The sequence below is a fragment of the Plecotus auritus genome, assembly GCF_963455305.1.
Source record: "Plecotus auritus genome assembly, chromosome: 2".
Lineage (NCBI taxonomy): Eukaryota > Metazoa > Chordata > Mammalia > Chiroptera > Vespertilionidae > Plecotus > Plecotus auritus.
The window spans coordinates 62,206,597-62,229,362 of record NC_137771.1 but is presented as its reverse complement, the minus strand read 5'-3'; the positions used below and the strand labels follow the sequence as shown (position 1 = coordinate 62,229,362).

The window sequence follows — 22,766 nt, the reverse complement described above, 5'->3', positions numbered from 1 at the left end:
AAGAAATTTTGAGAGAACTGTGACATATATTAGTTACATGATATACTTTATTGATTTATGTGAAATAAACAAATATTAGGATTAAAGAATTGCTCACTTCTCTGTATTGCTTCATTTTTCCTAGAAATATGTGAGAGATATTATCTCTAAATCTAACCATGGAAGAGCAAACAGCACTAAAAATTACAACTAGATTGCTATATTTTATACAAAATATATAATAAATTTAAAAGAATAGGTCTTTAAAATCTGTAAAACAGATAAATATGCATTAGTAAAACCTAATTGCCTACAATAATTTTCCTTGAATGTGTACCAAGCAGAGTATTGATGCTGCTGTTTCTATTATTGCTGTTTGTTAATATGATCTAGGGTTGCACTATCATTACACAATATATGGAAAAATTAACAGTCCCATAGTAAATGACAGTTTAAGTTGGTTTTGAATGATTTAACATCAAATCTTTTTCTTTCTTCACTTAATAAAATTCGTTGTTAGTGTACATTATGATAATACTGACTCACAATCCTGATTTTGATATGGCAAAGTAGAGCTCCTAAATTGCAAGTAAGAAAACAAAAATAAGAATTTGGAGTAAACAAATAACTAAGGATATTTTCTCCACCAAATAACATATTGGTAATTTTTTAACTTACTTAGAAACTTCAATAAAATAAAAAAGGATAATGAGGATATTATGCTAAGTGAAATAAGTCAGACAAAGAAAGACCAATAACATATGATGTTACTTATATGTGAAATCTAAAGAACAAAATAAATGAAGAAACAAAATGGAAACAAACTAATAGATACAGAGAATATATTAATGGTTGCCAGTGGGGAAGCAGATTGGGGAGCCAGGTGAAGTGATTAAGAAGTATTGTTTGGTAGTTACAAAATAGTCACAAGGATGTAAAGTACAATACCGGGAATCTAGTCAATCATCCCATATAATAAAAGGCTAATATGTAAATAGACCAATGGGTGGAACCGGAATAACTGAACAACCAGTCGCTATGACATGTGCTGACCACCAGGGGGCGTGTGCAGAACATGGTGGGCGTCAGCCACAGCAGGATGGTGGAGCAGGTAAGTGGGGGTGCCAGACCAAGACACCTGGTCGCTGCCATTGGGGTGAGCCTCTTGTGGTTACTGAAAATTCTTTGCTCCCGCGCACTGCACTCCTGCCCCCGCACCAGCAACAGGTGCGAGCGGGGCCGGCGCTGTCAGCGTCTGGGAGCAGCGGCGGGAGTGGGGCTGGGGGCAGACAGGGGTCTGGGGGCCGTGAAGGGAGGGGCCGGGCAGGGGCGTGGAAGGTGGGCCAAGACCTGCCCCTGTGCCCACTGCAGCCTCTCAGCCCACAGTTCCTTTCAAGATACACGAATTTGTGCACTGGCCCCTAGTATTGTAATAGCTATGTATGGTATCAGGTGGGTACTGGAAATACCAGGGGATCACTGTGTAAAGTGTATGATTGTTTAACCACTATGCTGTACAAGTGAATCTAATACAAAGTAATATTGAATGTAAACTGTAATTGAAAAGTAAAATTTCAAATTAAAAAAAGAAAATGAAAATGGAACATTCTCAACTTTTTTCAAATTATATTTGGTTGTTATTTACTATATAATAAAATGTATTAAATAAACAGCATATTTCCAGACAGTGAAATTACTCCAAAGCTTTCATGAAGCATATGTATTTATTTCCTAGTAATAAACATCAGAATATGAAGTTGTACTACATATGAAAAATAAATACAAATTATTAACTGAAGTTACAATTCATAATTTGTTCTTTTTTTTTTATACCGGCAGAAAATATGCATCATATTACATTTCAGTAGCATTTGGCTATACTAGTGTTTGGAGGGAGAAGGGGGAAACTGAAGAAAAAGCCAAATCCAAAAGAAAAATAGAGACTATGCCTTATTTTGAATCTGTAAAATAAAATTCCATTTCTATTCTCTACAATTGTAATTAAATATCTATTTATATTTGTTCAAAGTATAGTTGTCTTTAAGATGCTTGTAAGCCATATTTCTGCACTGACACTAGTCTTATGACATCAGAAAGCAGATACGCCCTATAAAGAAATCACATTTAGATCCAAAACAAAACACTCAAATGGGTATTTGAATGTTTTCCTTTAGTTATTTAACATTTGACTGTCTGGAATGTTTTAGTAATATAACACTGAACTGTACTTGATTTCTGTCAATTAACGTAATTAATTTAAATTTACTTGACAAAAGCAATATATATATTTTTAATCATCACCCAAGAATGGTTTTTATTGTTTTTTTAGTGAGAAAGACAAGGGGGAGAGAGAGACAGAGAGAGGAAGCATCGATGCGAGAGAGAAACATAGATCGGTTGCCTCATGTGTGCACCTCGACTGAGGATCAAACCCTTAGTTTGATTCCCAGGAATCAAACCTATGACCTTTCAGTGCAAGGGATGACACTTCAACCAAGCCACAATGGCCAGGGCCACCAAGCAATATTTCAGTGTGTAGTAGAGAATGTTCTGAGTAAAAAACTACAAGGTATATAACAATATATGTACTATTGAAATATTATTGTCACCTCATCTCTAAAATGAGAGAGCTGGAATAAATAATATTCAGACTATGAAAAAATTATTATATTATTGAAATGTGTATGTCAAATAAATATCCACATTTGCTTTTATCTATTCACCTCTCAACTTTGGTTTACAAAATAAAGACAAACTTCTAAAAATAAAAACTGAAGCAAAATCAACAGAGTTGAAATGAGGTATGTCTTTGCTTTTAAAAATTAATTTCACTTAATAATCCTTAGGAAATACTGAAGATCAGCAATGTAGTGTCCCTTAGGAAAATAATCTTGACTTCCCTGATGAATGGACATATATAAAAGATACAAACCCACATATTAACCAGAAATACCACTGAAAACCAGTCAATCACACTTTCACTCTTAGTCTTCATTATCTAGTAATTTTACTAAGGTTCATTTTAAAAGGAGAAACAAAGGCCCCTGTAGGGCAGAATCTTTGATGTGACATTGTTTCTTCTACATTTTCTAATTAAGCAGGGTTGTAGGGATATTTAGATGATTTGTCTTCTAATTCATTTTATAATTCATTAGTCTTTCTTGCACACTAAATGTGACTGTTTAATATGGTTCATGTTTATTACTGCCAATAGTCTCCCCTTTCCATAATAAGTGCTTTGGTTTAAATGTCCATCAGTAAGTGACATGCAAAGTATGTGTCCAATTAGATATGCCAATTAGAGCTTTAATGATTATTTATTACTGTACAAATATTCCAGAACCTATACTAGTAACCTCCCAATCCTTGGCTAAGGAGAGTTGCTTATAATTCAAGTTAGTTGTCTTAAAACAGCTCAGCCACACGTAAAAGAATTAGTGGAAATCCATCACCTAACAGAAAATAACCTAAGTTATCACACAGAGATGAGATAGTAGCATCTGAGTTATTAATTTTTCGCAAGTACATTTCATCTTAATGGACAAATGGTTGGTAAGCATGACACGACAGATAGATAAATGCACTTGGGTTAAAGAGCATAAAGGTAAGAATGTAATTTCTCAGAAATGGCAGGCTTACCTCCTATGAGAATAAATAGGTACACAGAATAAGTATACTAAGCAAGAAAGAAGTATCCCCGACGGGTAAGTATTTTGAATAAAATACTACGAAACATTGAATTAGGTAAAAATGCAGATTGGGCAAGTATTTTTCAAAGAGAAGGCCATAAATAGAAAGGAGTGTGGTCAGGCTGATATGGCTCAATGGTTGAGTGTCGACCTATGAACCAGGAGGTCACGGTTGGATTCACGATCAGGGCACATGCCCAGGTTACGGGCTCAATCCTCAGTGTGGAACATGCAGGAGGCAGCCGATCAGTGATTCTCTCTCATCATTGATGTTTCTATTTCTATCTCCCTCTTCCTTCCTCTCTGAAATCAATAAAACCATTTAAAAAGAAAAGAATGTGAACATCTTAGAAAGGAGTTCGAAGTTTATTGTTACCTATAGAGACATCAAAAAACAAACAGTTAATTAAATTTAAAAAACTCATATAGCTCGGGCTTTAATACAAAGCTTCTTTATGAAGACTGAAAGATCAATATAGAAGTTGAGAGGGCCATATGTCAAAGAGAGTATACCCACACTAAAATCTATAATCAGGATGTCTGCCAGAGAACAGTGGCAGAACTGTGACTGCATTTTAATGGATTTTCATGCTTAAATTCTGAGAAGCTCCCAATAGTCATCCTAGAAAGGTTTTAGGTGTATGTATCTCCTGTCTTTAAATATTTCACACACCTTAATATCCGTTAGAATACTTAAGAATAACAAAAGTATAAATTTTAAAACCCAAATAACAAAATTATTATTTAAGAATCATTACTTATTATTCAAGAATAAATTTTCATTCCACACTTACTGAGGTTATAGATATGGATAAGTTGATGTTTCAGACCCTGTGACAAATAATTCAACCTTTTTAAAGGTTCACAAAATAAAAAGGGAATCATGTTGCCATTCCTTCCCAAGGATTTTTTTAAATGAGGAGAATATACCCTTGCCTCCAACTCTCCGCTCTCCACCGTATTGCTTTCCGGGTTCGTTACCTGCTCTCAACCGCAGTCCAAAAAGATTAAATGCAAAATTCCAGACCTAAACAATTCTTTAGTTTTAAATCGTGTGCCATTCTGAGTAGCATGACAAAATCTCCCACAGTCCCACTCTGCCCCACGAGATAAATGAATCATTCTTTTGCCAGAGTACCAAGGCTGTGTACGCTACCCACCTGTTAGTCACTCAGTAGCTGTCTGGGGGCAACTGTCTTGGCATCGCAGTGCTGTGTTTAAGTAACTATTATTTTAGTTAGTAATGCCCCAAGCACAAGAGTAGTGATGCTGCTGATTCAGATATGCAAAGAGAAGCTGTAAAGTGCTACCTTCAAGCGAAAAGGTTAAAGTTCTTGACTTAATGAGAGAAGAAAACACACCACATGCTGAGATTGCTAAAATCCATGGTAACAATGAATCTTCCATTAGTGAAATTACGAAGAAGGGGAAAAATCCATGGTAGTTTTGCTGTCACACCTCAAACTGCCAAAGTAAGGCCACAGTGTGTAACAGTACTTAATTAGGACAGAAAAGGCATTACATTTGTGGTGGCAAACATGATCACAAAGCATGTTCCGGACGGACAGTAACATGTTGTACCAGAAAACATTGAGCCTATATAAAGACTTCAGCAAGGGATCGCTGAAATGAGTAACACCAAGCTATTTATTTAGTGCAAGTAAGGATGGATACATAGATTCAGGAATAGGTATGGCATTTTATCATCTTACATCATCAAAAGAAGAAGAGTAAGTATAGTACAATAAGGTATTTTGAGAAAGACCACATTCCCATAACTTTATTACAGTATATTGTTATAACTCTTCTATTTTATTATTAGTTACTGCTCATCTTACTTTGCCTAATTTATAAATTAAACTTTATCATAGGTATGTATAGGGGTAGGCAAAAGTAGGTTTAAAGTTGTTCATATGGAAAATAATACAATATTTATTTGTATAATAAATAATACAAGAATAAACTCTGTGTTTCGTGTACTCACAACTCTAAACCAACTTCTGCCCACCCCTGTATGTACAGAAAAGAACATAGGCTATATAGGGCTTGGTACTAACCTAGTTTCAGGCATCCACTGTGGGCTTCGGAATGCATCCTGTGGATGGGGGGGGGGGGGGGGGGTTGAATGCAGTATGAACCAGTGTACTGACTGCAATGACAGTTGATTCCCCAAGAGTAATAAGGGTGTTTGGATACGATGAGTCCCAAGTTCCTCAGCAGCTATAACAATCTGCTATTTAACAACTCTCTTAAAATAGAAACAATTGTGTATGCTTTTCTCCTCCCATAAAGGGTCCCTTGTTATGTGCCTTTGCCTGGTAAGGCGTGGCAAGAAGGAAAGTGGAGAGACAGAGGGAAAGGTCGTTCTGTTTATTCCAGACTAAGACATGCACGATCCTTTCTGCAGCCTTACTTCTAACTGCATGCTGGGAGTATGCACTCAATGTTCCATCTCACTCTGCACCCACTGTGATGTAAAGAACCCTGGGGCAGAAGAAGTAACACACGTACATACACCATAACGCGTTTTTTTCAAACTGTCATGCACACAAGAAACTGTCACCACCTGCGTTGCTGTTGGGTTAAAATGTTAAAAATAAAATGGAGTTATTATACTTGGAGATAACAGGGTGGGACACTGGTTTAGAAATTCAAGGATAGAAGTTATTGAATGGGGTATAGGATGGGAGTAGATTAATTTGGTTCCTGGATATTTGAGCTAACTTCCATCATCCTAACCTTTGTGGAAATGATCTAGACTCTAAAGTAAGTTTTGGCACTTCCTTAGCTTAATTTAATTAAATTGTACGCAAGTATTGTCCGGTTGACCACCTGATTTTTCTGGTCTGTGCAAGGCTAAATGCTGCTTTCTTGATTTCTATCCTGAAGAAATACTATCTTGAAAATCTCAATGGGTTATTTTATTGGAGCTCTCTAAATAGAATTAAAAAAATCTTCTAAATCAACAAGAGAAAAAAATGTATGTGTCTTATACTTTGCCGCTAGCTTATGAGAGACATCTCCTCCTGTGCCCATCCTGTTTCCTGGAAGGTAAGTTTACCTCTTCCCTCAATGCAGGCGTTCTCCAGGGCTTCTGCATGCTCAAACTACATGAACTCTGGGGGTACTATCATCTGTTCACTTGTACTATCAATTCTATGTCTGCTTCATCTATATGTTCTCTCACCACTCTTGTGAGTGCTTGCTGTTGTAAACTATAACTACTTGAGAAATTATTTATTTTTATACTCCAACCTATTCCCAAATAAACTTAGAGGACTTTAGATGGGTAGTATAACAACCCAAAATAGACTTGATTTTATTTATTTAATAAGAATTGCTATATAGTTAGTTTTGCTTGAGGTTCTTGTCAGTTGCTATCTATATTGCGAGCCAAAAAAATAAAAATGGCTAAAAGCTTTTAAGGAGCCAGACTAATTCTCTAAGTCTATGACACTATTTTCCTCTGGCAATTTTGACACACACACACACACACACACACACACACACACACACACACTTATCTTTGAATCATTTACACGTGCTATACCTTTCCTACCAGAGAGAAAAACTGAGGCATGAATTCTTACCATCTTCTTGAGAGCAGTACATACTAATTTTGGAACCTCTTTGTATTGACAGAGGTACACTGACAGTACGAGTTAAGACTCTAAAACTGAACCTAATACCCATGCACCTTAACCTTACCTTTAATATCAAAAACAAAAACAATAAACATTTACTTTCAGATCTCTAGGCCAAAGTGCTAAAAACTTAAGAACATGTTATAGAGAAAAATCTTAGGCAGCAAACTACCTAGATGAGAATGCACAGATTCTTAGAGTGAAGAACATGAACAGAAAGACAGTTTGAAAGCAATGCAGAAGAGGATCTCTGGTACAATTTAGCCCATCACTGTAAGACACAAACTAGATTGTACCCAAGTGCTGCAAAGAACCAATATTGCAGATAAATTCTAACTTACTTATTCATCAAATACCTCAGTGTAGTAGCTGGGAAATTTTCGCCTTTAATAAATTCAAGCTGTTGCAACAGTTCAAATTTTTAAGTTACCCCACTACTGTCTTCAGAGTGGTAAAAAATTATCTCTAATAGTGATTATTTTATAAAATATTAAAGTACATATCATTTTAGAAAGGAATTTAATTTCTCACTTTTCGGATTGAGCCATTTGGTGTACTTATAAGACAAGTATACTATCAGTTACTAATAGACTCTTGGTTTCACACTTTAAATGATCAAGAAATAGAAAACGAAAAAGGAATAACAACACTTTTACCGCCACCACATTCACAATTACAAGTATGTTTATTTACTTGCTTCTCAACTGCTAAAGTGATAGAAAATTCTATGCCAATTTCCATCATTACAGGAAGAAAATGGGGAATTTCAAACTTAATAGAAAAATTCTAGTGCTAAGAGTTTTCCAAATAGAAATTTTTCTACATTAAAGAAAAACAAAGTCTCTTGTTTGCTCTATTAAATATCACATTTTTTATGACTATAAGTGAAAAAATTTGCCAAATTATTAGGAGTTTGGTGAAAATAACATTTTATTTGTACTTAAAGTATTTTTAAATTAAAAAAAAACAGGGACAAGTAGTATATACATTCAAAAATGATTCAGTAATAATTCAGCTGCACAAATATTGTCTTCCATTTTTCTTACAGCTATTTGTAACCAAATAACAGTCAAATATGACAGACTGCCTTAAAGGTTTATCTACATACACAGAATGGAGTAATTATAAGCTACCACTATGACACTCATTTTTAAGTCATTTAACACTGTCTTCCTTGTAAATAAAGTGTTCATGTTTAAATTGTCACTGTGGTGATTAAGTAATTATAAGCCACCAATATAATACAAAATTTAAAAATGGGGTTTCTATAGTCAGTTTTGGAATTGACCTCTTATTTACGTTAATACACATAATTTGATTAGAGATTTTGATAATAAAGGTACAGAAAACAACTGTATGCTTTTACAAAATTTAAGTATCTCAAAACTCCATTTCCTTTCAAAAAGAATTTATAAAAAATGCAGCCCTGCTTTTATAACATAATCCTATATAAAAAAAAACCCTAATATGCAAATCGACTGAACAGCAGAAAGACAGGTCACTATGACGTGCACTGACCACCAGGGGACAGATGCTCAACACAGGAGCTGCCCCCAGTCGGGGCTGGCAAGTAGGCAGTGCAAAGCCACCAGCCAAGGCGGGTGCCAGCGGGGGATCCCCCCCATCACCCTGCCCGCCAGTTCCCCCACAGAGGGAGGCGACCAACGTTGGGGGGGGGGGGGACAGGGGGAGGGGTTGGGGGGAGCAGGGCCGGTGAGCGGGCTGCACCAGGCCTCCAGCCAGGGTGGGTGCCAGCGGGGGCCCCCCTGATCGCCCCGCCAGTCACCCCACAGATCAGTCCTTATCGCTGGGCAGGCCTAGGGACCCCCTACCTTATATATTGGGGACAGTTTCTTACATTTAAAAATTAAAACCTGGCAAAGCTACTCTAACACTGAAAAAACAGGATGATGCAGCAATGACATGCATGGACTCTGGCTTGCACATTTTGTGATTCTGACACTTATAACTGTGTGACAAAGCCAATTACTTAGCTTTTCTCTGCTTCAGTTTTTCCACCCATAAGATGGGGGAAATGGTACTAGTACCTCAGAAGGACCATGTTATGTAGTACTTTTTATAATCAGGGCTAAAAAATGTAGCTGCCCATACAACAGCAAGATGCCTTTCACCTGTAAGAAAAGTATGGTCACTGGTGCATGCAGCATCCCGGATTGCGAGAGGGATGTCTGACTGATGGTTTAGGCCCAACATCCCCTGAGGGGTCCTGGATTGCGAAAGGGCACAGGCCAGGCTGAGGGAATTTCGTGCACCGGGTCTCTAGTGAAACAATAAAAATAACTAACTTCACCTTGACCGGTTTGGCTCAGTGGATAGAGCATCGGCCTGTGGACTAAAAGGCCCCAGGTTCGATTCCGGTCAAGGGCATGTACCTTGGTTGCGGGTACATCCCAAGTAGGGGGTGTGCAGGAGGCAGCTGATCGATGTTTCTCTCTCATCAATGTTTCTAACTCCCTATCCCTCTCCCTTCCTCTCTGTAAAAAATCAATAAAATATTAAAAAAAACTAACTTAGTGTCTATCTTGCATATTTCCTATAATGTTATTTATAAGTATGACAAGACATGTATGTTAGACATGAGCAGAGCAAGGACGATGGGCCAGGTACAGAAACTTACCAGGGTGGAGAGTCCCAGATGCCTAGCAAGGGGTAAAACTGGGAAAACAAGAACCTAGCCCCTCAGGGTAACCTATCCTCCCGTAGAATACCACTGGACATGCAGTTTGAACCCCCTGACCTTTTCCTCCCTGCAAATAACATCTACGCCTCAGTTGTATTTCTGCTCCAGGCCAAGAAAAGCAACAAAACCAGACACGTGATGTTGTGGCTGCCTCAGGACCAGCTATCTGACTAATGATCCCCTGCCCTGGCACCAACCAATCAGTGGAGACCATGACTCTGAAACAGCATAACTGGAAAGCTGATGAATATTCTATTAAGACCCTCCCCTGAGACTTCCCCTAAGATTCCCACCTGCAAGAAAGATAAATATGCTCAGGACAAAGGACCCAGTGCACTCTCTCCCTCCAAGGAGCATGCCCGTGCCAATCTCCCACATGCACGTACCCCCTGAGAGACTCCATGAGACTTGCAACCAGGGAGCAATGGGTAGCCCCCTGAACCTGTCTCCAAGGCCCTCTTGTCTCTGACTTCTCAGTGAGCCAAAGCAGCCGGGCTTGGGCTTTCCTGTTGCTCCTTCTATGCCCTTCGTCATGTCACTGTCCTAAGTATATCTTTGCTGCCATCATGAACCCAATACCCTTTGACTCAGTGCCTTCCCTTTAGGTACTCCCATCTCCCATCCCCTTTTCCTTAAATAAACTCAATTTTCTTTCTTCACTGTCTGAGATGGCTATTTAACCTGTCTGTTCACCACTGACCTTTCGATATATTTGCTAGCTATTCAACTGTGTATTTAAAATGTATGATCTCACATACAAAGATAAGTTACCTACAATGCACAATTCCTCAAAGCCAATTCTTCTAGATTCTTTCTTTCTACTAACTCCCACTGCTTTAGTAAAAACAGGTAATTATACTGAATAATTTTTCACTTCCCACTCTTCTCTGACCTGCTTCTAATACTCAGATCATAACACTTTCATTGAACTATCAGATCAACATGTAAAGAATGAATAAATGGTTAATTATTAAACTAGACAGAATATTGTGTCCAGAGGGGAAAAAAGCAGGAGAAGAGGGTAAAGGCTTTGAAAAGAAAGATGAAGGGTTTTCCTAGTAAACAAAATAAAAAACAATAATGTATAATAAAGTCTGTGGTAGTTAAGTTTTTCTCCAGAGAGTCTCTATGTTCCAAATACCTGTGATTGATGGATATTAACTGCATTGATTCAATCATAACTAACCACGATTTTAATACACAGGAGAAAATCCTAATTAAAATGCCAATAGTACCAAAATTTAGGAAAAAATAGATGCCAAGAGGTAGGTGCTCTGTGCTAAGGGAGAAGAAAGGAGACACCCAAGGTTAGCAATTCTCTGTATTCTCCTCTCTATGTAGGAAGTCAAATGTTCATTTAAGAAATATAATTTAATAAAGTTTTAACCACTTTCCAACAAATCATTTTTAAAACAAAAAATTAACCAATGGTTTATCACCCAAATAAAGGTGTGTAGGTGTGTCTATATGTGGGTGTTGTGTATATTCAGACTATGGAATGTTATTTAATGCTATAATAGTGAGCTATTAGGCCATGAAGAGACACAGAGGAAACTTAAATGCATATTATTAAGAACCCAATCTGAAAAGGCTATCCACTGTATGATCCCAACTGTATGATATTCTAGAAAAGGCAAAACTGTGAGACAATACAAAGATCAATGGTTGTCATGGGATTAGTAAGGAGGAAGGAATTAACAGGTGAAGCGCAGAGGATTTTTAGGGCAATGGAACTATTCTATAAGATATAGTAGCAACCTCCCCCCCCCAACACACACACACACATACACACACACTCACTTTCTACAGTTTCAGTTACCTGCAATCAACTATGGTCCAAAAGTATTAAATGAAAAATTCCAGAAATAAACAATTGATAAGTTTTAAACTGTGCTCCATTCTGAGTGCCTTTAAGGACATGAATCATCCTTTCGTCCGGCATATGCACGCTGCATATATTACCCAACTTAGTAGCATCTCAGTTATCAGATTAACTGTTTTGGTATCTCAGGGCTTATGTTCAAGTAACCCTTTAAAATAAAGGCCCCATAGTGCAAGAATGGTGATGCTGGCAATTAAGATAGGCCAAAGAGAGGCCATAAGTGCTTTCTTTCAGTGAAAAGATAAACTTATAAAGGAAAATAATAGTATATGCAAGGTTCAGTACTATCAGTACTATCCAGGTTTCAGGCATCCATTGGGGGTCATGGAAGGTATTTCCTGGGATAAGGGGACTACTACTGTATTAAAATGGTGGACACATGTCATAAATTTGTCAAAACCAATAAAATGTATAAAACCAAGAGTGAACCCTAATGTAAACTATGGATTTGGGGTAATAATTATGTGTCAATGTGGGTTCATCTATTTTAACAAATGTATCACTGTGGTGTGAAATGTTGATAGTTGGAGGGGTTGTGCACATTTGGGGATGGGGGTATATTAACTCTATATTTTCTGCTATTTTTGCTATAAAAAATAAAGTGTATTCATTTTAAAAATTAAGGTGCAAATATTGCCAGACCCAGACATTTAAACATTCTTGATATAAGAAAATACTTCAGAATCTGAAGCCCTAAAAAACATTACATTTGAAATTACATATTCATAACCTTTATATTTTTTAAAAATCAAAATACTGTATATGTGTTACATATTTTTTGTGATATGCCAATCTATATCAAAACAATAAACACTTAAAAACATAGTAGCAATCAACATAAGTAGGTAAAATCCTAATTCAATTTAATAAATAGACTGAAATATAGACTGTTCCCATCAATTCTGGAATAATAATTTTACCAATTTAGATGAAGTAGCTACAATGGGATAGTAACACATGAATATTTACCTCTGAGTCATAATTTTGAAGGCATCTGGGAGGTAGCAGTCTGTATTCTCCATCTGAAATGGGTCAGCATCACAAATCTTGTCGTCTGTCCGACCATAGTTAGCGCTCTCAATCATGATGACATCACTGCCCGGACATCGCAGATCTATAGAATAACCTTCACAGGACAATTCTCGCCGAACTAACCCAAATGGTAAAGCTGCTCTGCTGAAACCTGGAAAAAAATAAATTTAACTTAAATTAACTTATTTATGAAATATACTATTTAAAGGCATTTTCAAATAATATTTAAACTATGTTTTTTAAGTTATCCATTCATATACTAATTTAAATCCTTCACTCTTTACTATGAGTCAAGAATTTCTTATTATATATGTACCTTTAGCTGAACTATTCACTTTTATAAGACAATTTAAAAATACTCTAAACACAATATTCTCTATATAATCTAGTCATAATCAGAAAATAAGTGGTTCTTTTTGAGCTAATTTAAAGAAAAACAACCAATTTAATCAATGGATTTATAAGTATTGAGAAGTTTTACAAATATAGAATGTAACAACTATTCAAGAAACAGGTTTCATTTATGCAACTGAATAAAAACTGGGCTATACATTGGCCTTATATTTTCCTTTAATGTAGACATATAAATTCCTATTAGTAGCAGTATCTTAAAAATACTTTGGTCTTAGCAGTTTCCCTCTAAAATAACTATGACACTATGATAGCAACATACTATGGCACAATAAATTAATACACATTTCATTTAAAACTGGCAATAATCAGTAGATGGGCCTTCAAAGGAGCCAGAAAGTTGAAACTCTCAGAAAGGGCAAAAGTTCTTTAAGATTCAGTTCTGACAATCTACAAAAGAGAGATTTAAAAACATCTGTAATGTCACTTTTCATATCTGTATGACTCTAAAATTAAATCATATACCGTATATGAAGTGCTTACTGAGAAATCCTATATGAATTTATGTATATTGCATGAGGCAGAGTATAGCTAACCACTGTTCATGAATGCTATAAAGAAGATTCCCAAATGAAATAAAAGGTTAGAATTTGAAGTTTAACCATTTTTTAACCAGAGATCCCAAAGTAGTAACAGAGCATAGGAGAAAGGGTAAAGGCAGAAAAAGCCAAGAACAGCCAAGCCAAGAAGAACCGTGTGGGGGAGAATCAGGTCTTCACTATGCTGGTTTGCTACCCATAGGTCAGATACCACAGCAAAAACTTCTACATTGCCTCAATGTTTTATTTCAGTTGTCCAACATATTGCCATCTATACTGTTCTTGATACAAAATACTAGCAAATAATTTTGGCATTTTTTTCTTATCTCTATCCTTTAATTACTCTGCATCCCATGAGTTATTCCTTATGTCCCTTTTTATTGAGAAATGCCAACCTTCAGAAGTAAACTGTTCTAAGATATAAACTGCCAAGGTGAAGAGCTGAGTTTTGTCCAGGTTGAACCTAAGCCCACACCTTGTTCTCTTTAACTTTTACTGCAGAATGAGTCTCACTGATTCAGGGAAACAGAATGTCACCTGTATAAATGGGCATCCTCTTTCTAAGATGCAAATAATCCTTCGAAGGGGTTACTGGGTTACGCATTAATATGATTTAGAAAACTGCAGTTCTCAAACTTGGCTGACCTCTCAGTTCTACTGAGAAAAACTAAAGGTATAATTGAAATGAAGAGAAAAGGACACAATCTGGAGCACAGAAATCTTTAGGGGATTGTGACAAACCCCGACTTTGGTAGGTTTCCACTAGGAAGGCTTATGGTCTTATGAGATTACTAAAAATATGTGAAGATGTGCACTATCAATGAAGAAGAAATACAGAAATGGAGCTGAGAAAACAAAGACAAACTCTTCCCAAGAGATTATTTATAAACTTCCCCAAATTCATAAGTCAACTTTATGTACACTATCGCTTTCTTCCATTTTCAGATACTAGACTGTACTGCCTTTATCAATAATCCAGCTTAAACTAGTATTATTATATTTGTTTTAACTGAAATATTTTAATATATTTTTATTGGTTTTTAGAGAGGAAGGGAGAGGGAGAGAGAGCTAGAAATATCAATGATGAGAAACATTGCCCCCCGCCCCCTGCCCCGGAATCAAACTCGCAACCCGGGCCTGTATCCTAACCAGTAATCAAACTGTGACCTCCGGGTTCACAGGTCTATGCTCAACCATTGAGCCACACTAACCAGGCTAACTAAAATATTTTAGGGCCTCAGAGAGGTCACTTACTTCTGTAGCAAAATCTGTATGGAAATTCAAATAAGTGAACTCATATAAAATTTTGGAGCACAGTATAATTGAAATAAAATATTGCAATCATTATTAATTTTAAAAAGTCAGCATTTTACTAAGTAAATCTTTAGGGAAAGGCAGACAAACCTTATTCCTAGACATTTATTTATTGCCCCTCCCCCCCACCACCACACACACTTTTTTTGTATAGACTAGTGACTTAACTATTCTGAGTCACACAGAATAAATTATCACAAGTAGGGCCACTATTTCTTAATCCCACTTTCTTCCTTTATACATGATTTAATTCTTAACCGTTTAAATTGGGTATTTTTAAGAAAAAAAAAATTAAAATAACTTGCCAAGGCTATATGGTTGATTCCCAAACATCACTTTGCATCAGAGTCATCTGGTAGAGTATTTTTAAGAAGACAGATGTTCAAGCCCTAATCTAGACCTATTCAGTCTGAATCTCTGGATTCAGATGAAGCAAAGATATCTGTATTTGGGGAGGAAAAATGTGAATTTATTTGCAGCACACTGATATAAAATAACTAAGATGTGCCAAGAATTTCTCTAAGGGCTTTATAAAATAGTTTTTATATCTCCATTGAGATTACATATTTTTAAGTCATTGTCATATTTCCCCTCAATTCTCTAATATAGTTTTATTTTAATCTTTGAACATATTCTTAACAACCACTCTGAAATGTTTACCTGCTAAATCTAACCTCTGGGCCCACATCAGAGGGCGTTTTCATTGAATGCTTTTTCTCCTGAGTATATGGATGGGTCAACATCCCTGTTTCTCTGCATGTCGTCTAATGTTTTGCTGTTGAAAACTAGACATTTGAAATAAAATACTGTTAGCAACACTTGGTTCAGATCTCCTTTCCCTGAGAATCACTGCTGCTGTGACATTTTCTTTTTAGTATCCTGACTGGATTTAAATCTGCAGACTGGTCTCCCCCATAGCGTACAGCTCCGAAATCTCTCCTTATTGTTGTTACTGCTGTTGTTATTTTAGTTCTCATTTTTATTTTCCCGTCTGGCTTCCTAGGGATCACCCCTGCCTCTGCCACACTTAGTGACAAGCCAATGATGGAGCAGAGACTTTTCACAAAAACCATGAACCTACATAACAAGGTGTCTAACCTCTGCTGACTGACCTGAGTGTGGGTTAGGAAGTGTGTTCAGAATCTAGGACATTTTCTAGCCAGTCTGGGTAATTTTTCTCCTCGACACATGTGTGTAGTTTCCCGTTCACCAAAAAAAGCATAGAGAGAACTTTGGCTGTTTTATTCCCAAGATTTTCCAGTTTCAGACTGGCCCTCCAGTCTCCCCACCTGGGACCACAATCTCAGGCAGGGCTACAGATTTTCCCCATCTGTTTTCCACAATGTTGACTGCTTTTACTGACAACACTGCTGGGCATGGGTTTCCATCTCTGCTTCACATCAAGCCAGCTTTCCCTGGCAGCAGAGTCATTGCATTTCACCATCAGCCTTACCCTAATGAAAGGACCAAAATGACATACACAGCTAAGGAGTTGGGGGAAAGGAGAAGCCCCAAGCTGGAAGGCTTTAAACTTCCATTGTTCACACCAAAAATTCTATCAACTTTTCATCACTAAATGCTTCCCAAGTTCTTATATGGCTTTGGTTAATTTCCAGGGCCCTAAAATGGTGGTTGTTGACAATTTTGTCCAGCAGTATTTACTTGTTTGGGAGGGAGAGGATTTGCCACTCTCACCAATCCATAATCACCAGAAGTCCCTCTAAGGCCTTTGCAAGCCATCACTGACAATAAATCCTCAAAACAGCTGTATGAGATACGTATCGTTATTATCGCCATTTTAAAGAGGAAGAGAGTGAGGCAAAGAAAAATTGCATTGTCCATGATCATACACCCAGTAAGAATGAAATCAAGGTTTGAAACCTGGTCATTCAGTTCCCAGGTTCATGGTCTGAAATGCTATGGTAATGCCTCTCTAAATGACAATGACCTTTAGCAGCAGGTTTGGGGACTCCTGTGTAGGAGGCATAGTCAGGGTGCACCCTGTGCTGCTAGTTGTAGAGGAAGAAGGGCAGAAAGGAAGCAGTGTGTCTGATGGTCAATTATTCAATGCAATTCCTCCATCAACAAACTAAAGCCTTTTAATTACACTATTACTATGACATTTATTCAAAGCTGTATTTTCAACCAATTTCTAATTCAACAAAGAAAAAAAATAAGCATCCCAACAAGTAAAGTGTAATACAATCCATCTTGCAACTCTGACAATCCAAGAAAAAACTTGTGGGAGGCCCTGAAAGCCAAAGAATCAATACTGCAGCTTTGTGCTGTACAGATGTGAATGCTGCCAAATAGGGGTGCTCAGAGTACAATAAACTGTTTCGCTCCATTTTCTCCACTCTAAACAAATGATTTTGAAAAGACAATCTCCCCACACCCCCACCTCCAAGCTATAAAATGTCAAGCCAGAACTCTCTGTGCTTTAGGCTGGTGACTGGAATACATACCTCCCAGCAACAGGTGCAGTGACTTAGGACTAAAGTCACTCACATTCAGGGGATAACTCCTAATAAACAGATGCACTGCTACCAGATGGGAATTTGTGAGACCAGAATTGGAATTCTATCACTGGATTTTGCATCACTTGTGAGAATTTTTGCAAGAAAATATGCTAATCTGGCCAAAAAAAAAAAAAAAAAAAAAAACATAGTGCATGCTGCTATAAGCTTAGACTTGTGAGGGACTTCAAGCACTTAATTGGAAACATTGTGCTTGTCTAACATGGTCTCCATTCTCTCTGCTTTGTGTACATTTCTGTAAAATCATACATTCCTATAAAAGTCTTCTTATTAAGCTATAATGTAAAAACTTCAACTTTCTGGTACTGTTACTTAATTACTTTGAACTAAACCCTGTCATGGATCCAGTAAGCACCATGACTTTTGATTATGGGGGACCTCTATGGGACTGGGTCCATGCCTCCAAGCTCTACTGAAACGTTAATAACTCAGGCCAGAATCCATTACCAGTGCTGGCATTCGCCATCTCTGACTTATTCCTTTATCTTTATCAATCAAACCCTAAAACATCTTTTTTATTCATTAACATATAATCCTTTTAACCTGCCAGTATTATGTGAAGAGCCTAAATTATGACAGTGGAGAGAAATACCAAGTTCTTGCAAAATAGTGTTCAGCATTTCCTCAGGTACAACAATTTATTTCTACTTCCATATTAATCATTTAATGTAACCTTTTCACAATGCTATATTTTTTTTTTACTGGCAACACCACCTAGACATGTATTGCTCACTCATTTATCCATTTGTATTTTTGTCTTTTGCCCATTCTAATTCCTCCATTAGACTCTGGAATAAGTCATGGAAACTAAAAATTCTCAAGTTGGAGGCAACTCCACCACTTCTACAAACTACAGAAAACACACTCGGTAGGAAAGGTCCTCCCTGAAGCCAAGTGATGACTTATAAAGTACTCTTCTAACTGTGTTAAAACAGAAACTACTTCCCAAAATGATATGAAGGTTATCACATAATTTCTTAAATGACAATGTAACGACTTTGATTTCATGCGTGGTTTTGGTGTTATTATTTTTGTGTTCTGGGGTTAAGGTTTGTTCAAAAAAACTTTTAATCCTCACTCAAGGATATGTTTGTCAAATCGTTGCCTCCTGTAAGCATCCCAACCAGGAATCAAAACCGCAACCTTTTAGTGTACAGGACGACATGCCAACCAACTGAGCCACCCAGCCAGGGTGAAGTTTGTTCAATTTTTAATGAAAAGATGAGGTTCTAAATAACACACTGAACTATTTTCAAATCTGTCACCAGACCATTCAGAAAAAGAGGGAGAGAGGAATAGAAAGATAATTTAAATCTGACAATGTAAAGTTATAAAAATGTTGCCTTAAAAAAGAAATACTAGTACTTTTCTACAGAGTTGGAATGATATCCTTTCTTGTATTTAACTTCCAAGCTGAACACCAAGGGACTAAGAAACAGCATGGTGGCAAATCCAAGTGTAAGCCCTGCCCCTACACAGACAACCCACTACCACCCTTCCTAGCTGCTCCTGCAGAAAGCAGCAGTGCAGAGGGAACAGAGCACTTCCAACTGCTGGTGTCAGACATTCCAACAAATGACACTTGACCCTTGAATAACACGGGTTTCAACGCACGAGTTCACTTTTATTGAATGTGCACAGGTCCACATTTATTGAAAAAAACAACACACAGATATTTTTTTTCAATAAATGCTAGAAAATGTATTTTCTCTTCCCTATGACTTCAACATTTTCTTTTCTCTAGCTTACTTTATGTTGTAAGAATACAGTATATAATATATAAACGCAAAATATTTGTTAATTGACTGTTTATGTTAGTGGGAAAGCTTCCCAGTCAACAGCAAGCTATTTGTAGTTACATTTTGGGGGAATCAAAAGTCATACACATATTCTGACTGCACCACGTCCACATGCCTAACCCCCACGTGTTCCAGGGTCTACTGTATAAGGAGTTGCAAGAAAAATGGCTCATAGGAACCCTGTTTGAGCCCGTGTCCTTATGCCCTAGTACCTCCAGGCGTCCTCAAACTACGGCCCGCGGGCCACATGCGGCCCGCCGAGGACATTTATCCGGCCCGCCGGGTGCCGCTGCCTGTCCTGCTTAGCAGCCGACTTGTCCTGGGCCCGCAGTGGGCATAGGAATTTGTTCATAGTTGTTTTTTTTTAAAAAAAACTATAGTCCGGCCCTCCTACGGTTGAGGGACAGTGAACTGGCCCCCCGTTTAAAAAGTTTGAGGACCCCTACCTAGTACATGCTCTAATGACCCTTCCCTGGTACTTTCAATTAAAACCTGAGTCAAGATTTACATTTAGAACACCAGCAAAAGGATCTTCATTAAACATCTTTAAAAGCAGAGAAAAATTTACCTGAAATACAAGAAACTACGATTCAATAATTGTGCAATCAACTTTTTAGTGTACTCAGATGATTTCATGTACAGCCTCAAATACTTTTCATTTCTCCCTTATAAAGCTGAATGTTACCAGATTTTAAAAAAAAAAAAAACCACACCAAACAACAACTTACTATTCAAGGCAAAAAGAAATACAGAAGGCTTGATAAAATTCTCAAAAACAAGCAAGTGCTTCTTTTAAGAAAATTAAGAGTAACTTTAGGAGAATCTGATTTATAATGACAACAGAAATGTTTTAGAAAATTACATCTCCCAAGACAAATTGTCTAAACAAAAAATACAAAGGTTAAATACTTTATATGAGAATTGGGTAACAATCATGATAGCAATTTCAGAGTAGGTAAACAAAAGGAACAGGAAGAGGAAATAAACATATACAATATTCTATTTCATTGGCAAGGACAAAAGAAAGCCAAAAATTATAATGAGGTGAAATTTTCTTCTATCAAATTACCAAAGATTTGTTTGTTTGTGTAATGTGAAACTGTCTCATACATTTCTAAGTCTACAAACTGATACAATCTTTCTGAAAAGAACCTTAACAAATTCACTTTATAAGAATATATTTTTTAAAGAATCCCAAAATTTAACAAAGATTTGGATAAAATTATATGCATAATAGTAAAAAATATGAGCAAAGTAAAGGAAAATGGTTTAATAGACAAATACCATATGATTTCACTTAAATGGGGAATCTAAAAAACAAAATAAATGAACAAACAGAACCAAACTCATAGACATCAAGAACAGACTGATGGTTGGTATAGGAGAGGGGGCCTGGGGGACTAGATTAAAAGAGGTGAGAGTATTAAGAAGTACAGATTGGTAGTTACAAAACTGTAAGGGATGTAAAGTACAGAAGAGGAAATATAGTCAAAAATAGTGTAATAACTATGCATAGTGCCAGGTGAGTACTGGAAACAGCAGGGGGAACACTTTGTAAAAAATTATCTAAACACTATGCAGTATACCTGAAACTGATGAAGTAATAATGAATATAAACTGTAATTGAAATTTTTTAAAATAAATTTGTAATACTGAATATGACACAACCCTAATAAATAATATCTACATATATAATAAAGGAATATGCAAATTAGCTGGGGTGCTGTAATGTCACGACCAAATAGCAGGGACTGAGGCTGCATGGCGCCTGGCCACGGCGAGGGACCTCAGGCCGTGCCCCCCGCCCCATAGGGCTTGATGGGGAACCTCAAGCTGCGCCCCCCCCCCCCGCCAGGCAGGGCTTGATGGGGGACCTCAGGCCACGTCCCCCACCCTGGCAGGGCTTGACAGGGGACCTAAGACTGTGCCCTGCACCTGGCACCTGGCTGGGGGATCTGAGGCTGCGCCCCCCGCCCAGAGGGGCTTGACAGGGGTGGGGCCAGCCAGGTCTGGGTCTCCTGTGTTTTCAGAGCATGTGCAGGTGGTGGGTGGGGACTTGACTCTAGGTCCCACAGTGCACTCCAGACTCTGACAGGAGGGAGATTTTCATATACATTTTACTAATTTTCTTTCATCTCTGACACTTCTATTATAGAGAAAGGGCAAATAGCAATATTAAAATATTTCCTCTTAATAATTCCCTTTTAATGTGCATGAATTTCATGCACCGGACCTCTAGTTATATTATAAATGCAATAATAAGTATTATAAATAATACTATAACAACTACTATTTAGTGATTTGGAAATGTGTTCCCAGAAAAGGATACAAAATAATTATAAATCTACTTCAATATGCACTGAGTGGCCAGATTATTATGATCTCTGAATGTATAATAATCTGGCCACTCAGTGTGTGTGTGTGTGTGTGTGTGTGTGTGTGTGTGTGTGTATTTTAGAGGCCCGGTGCATGAATTCGTGCATGGGTGGGATCCGGCCAGCCTGGCCAGGGGGAGGGGACATGGGTGGTTGGCCGGCCTGCCTGCTGGTCGAACTCCTGGTCGAGGGGACAATTTGCATATTAGCCTTTTATTATATAGGATATACACTGAGTGGCCAGATTAGTATGCGTTCAGAGATCATAATAATCTGGCCACTCAGTGTATGTTTGCATAGAGGAAAAAAAAAGAAAGAAAGAATGCCAGGAAGTGGAAAGCCTTTTTGGCATAGCAGTGAGCGGCTCATCAAACCACTGGGACACCATTCCTGAGGTACCAAGAAGCAGAACTTGGGTTAAAATGAGTGAGTGAAGAAAAAGGCATTCAACCTAGAGGATAACAGAAATCCTGTCTCCCTTTATGGGAACAATCTGAAATATACCATCTTTCACCCTGAGAGCTGAAGTGTTTTCTTTACCTTTTTTGGTTCTGAGCAATTGGACTCTGAACCCTGATATGGAGATCCTGGTGGCTTTTCCAAAGACTGCACATTCCCTATTCCCTGCACCACAATTCATTCCCTTATTGTGTCTGGGATACATTTTCCTTGGATAATCTGTGCACAAACACACTTATTCAATAAAGAAAGAGGTATTTTGCTCAAGCAAGGATCTGTCTCCTCTAGTCTGCAAGCGTTTTTCCTATTTCCCAACTCATACTAGTAATTACCTTCATGCTCTTTGTTCCAAATTCCCACCCCCACCCCAACTCAATCCAGTCATCTTCCCAGTACATCCCACGG

General features: G+C 37.5%; 1 protein-coding gene across 27 annotated transcripts in view; it reads right to left on the bottom strand.

The window, feature by feature from the left end:
* Window positions 1–22,766, bottom strand: part of ADGRL2 (adhesion G protein-coupled receptor L2) — a 182,093-nt gene that overhangs the window by 74,284 nt on the left and 85,043 nt on the right. For all 27 annotated transcript variants that reach the window (XR_013959976.1, XM_080657028.1, XM_080657026.1 and 24 more), the window contains exon 3: window positions 12,865–13,078. Coding sequence is in view for 26 of the 27 variants with exons in the window: in XM_080657028.1 (XP_080513154.1) it covers window positions 12,865–13,078 (214 nt within the window). In the remaining variant the exon portion in view is untranslated. The remainder of the gene's footprint in view (window positions 1–12,864; window positions 13,079–22,766) is intronic.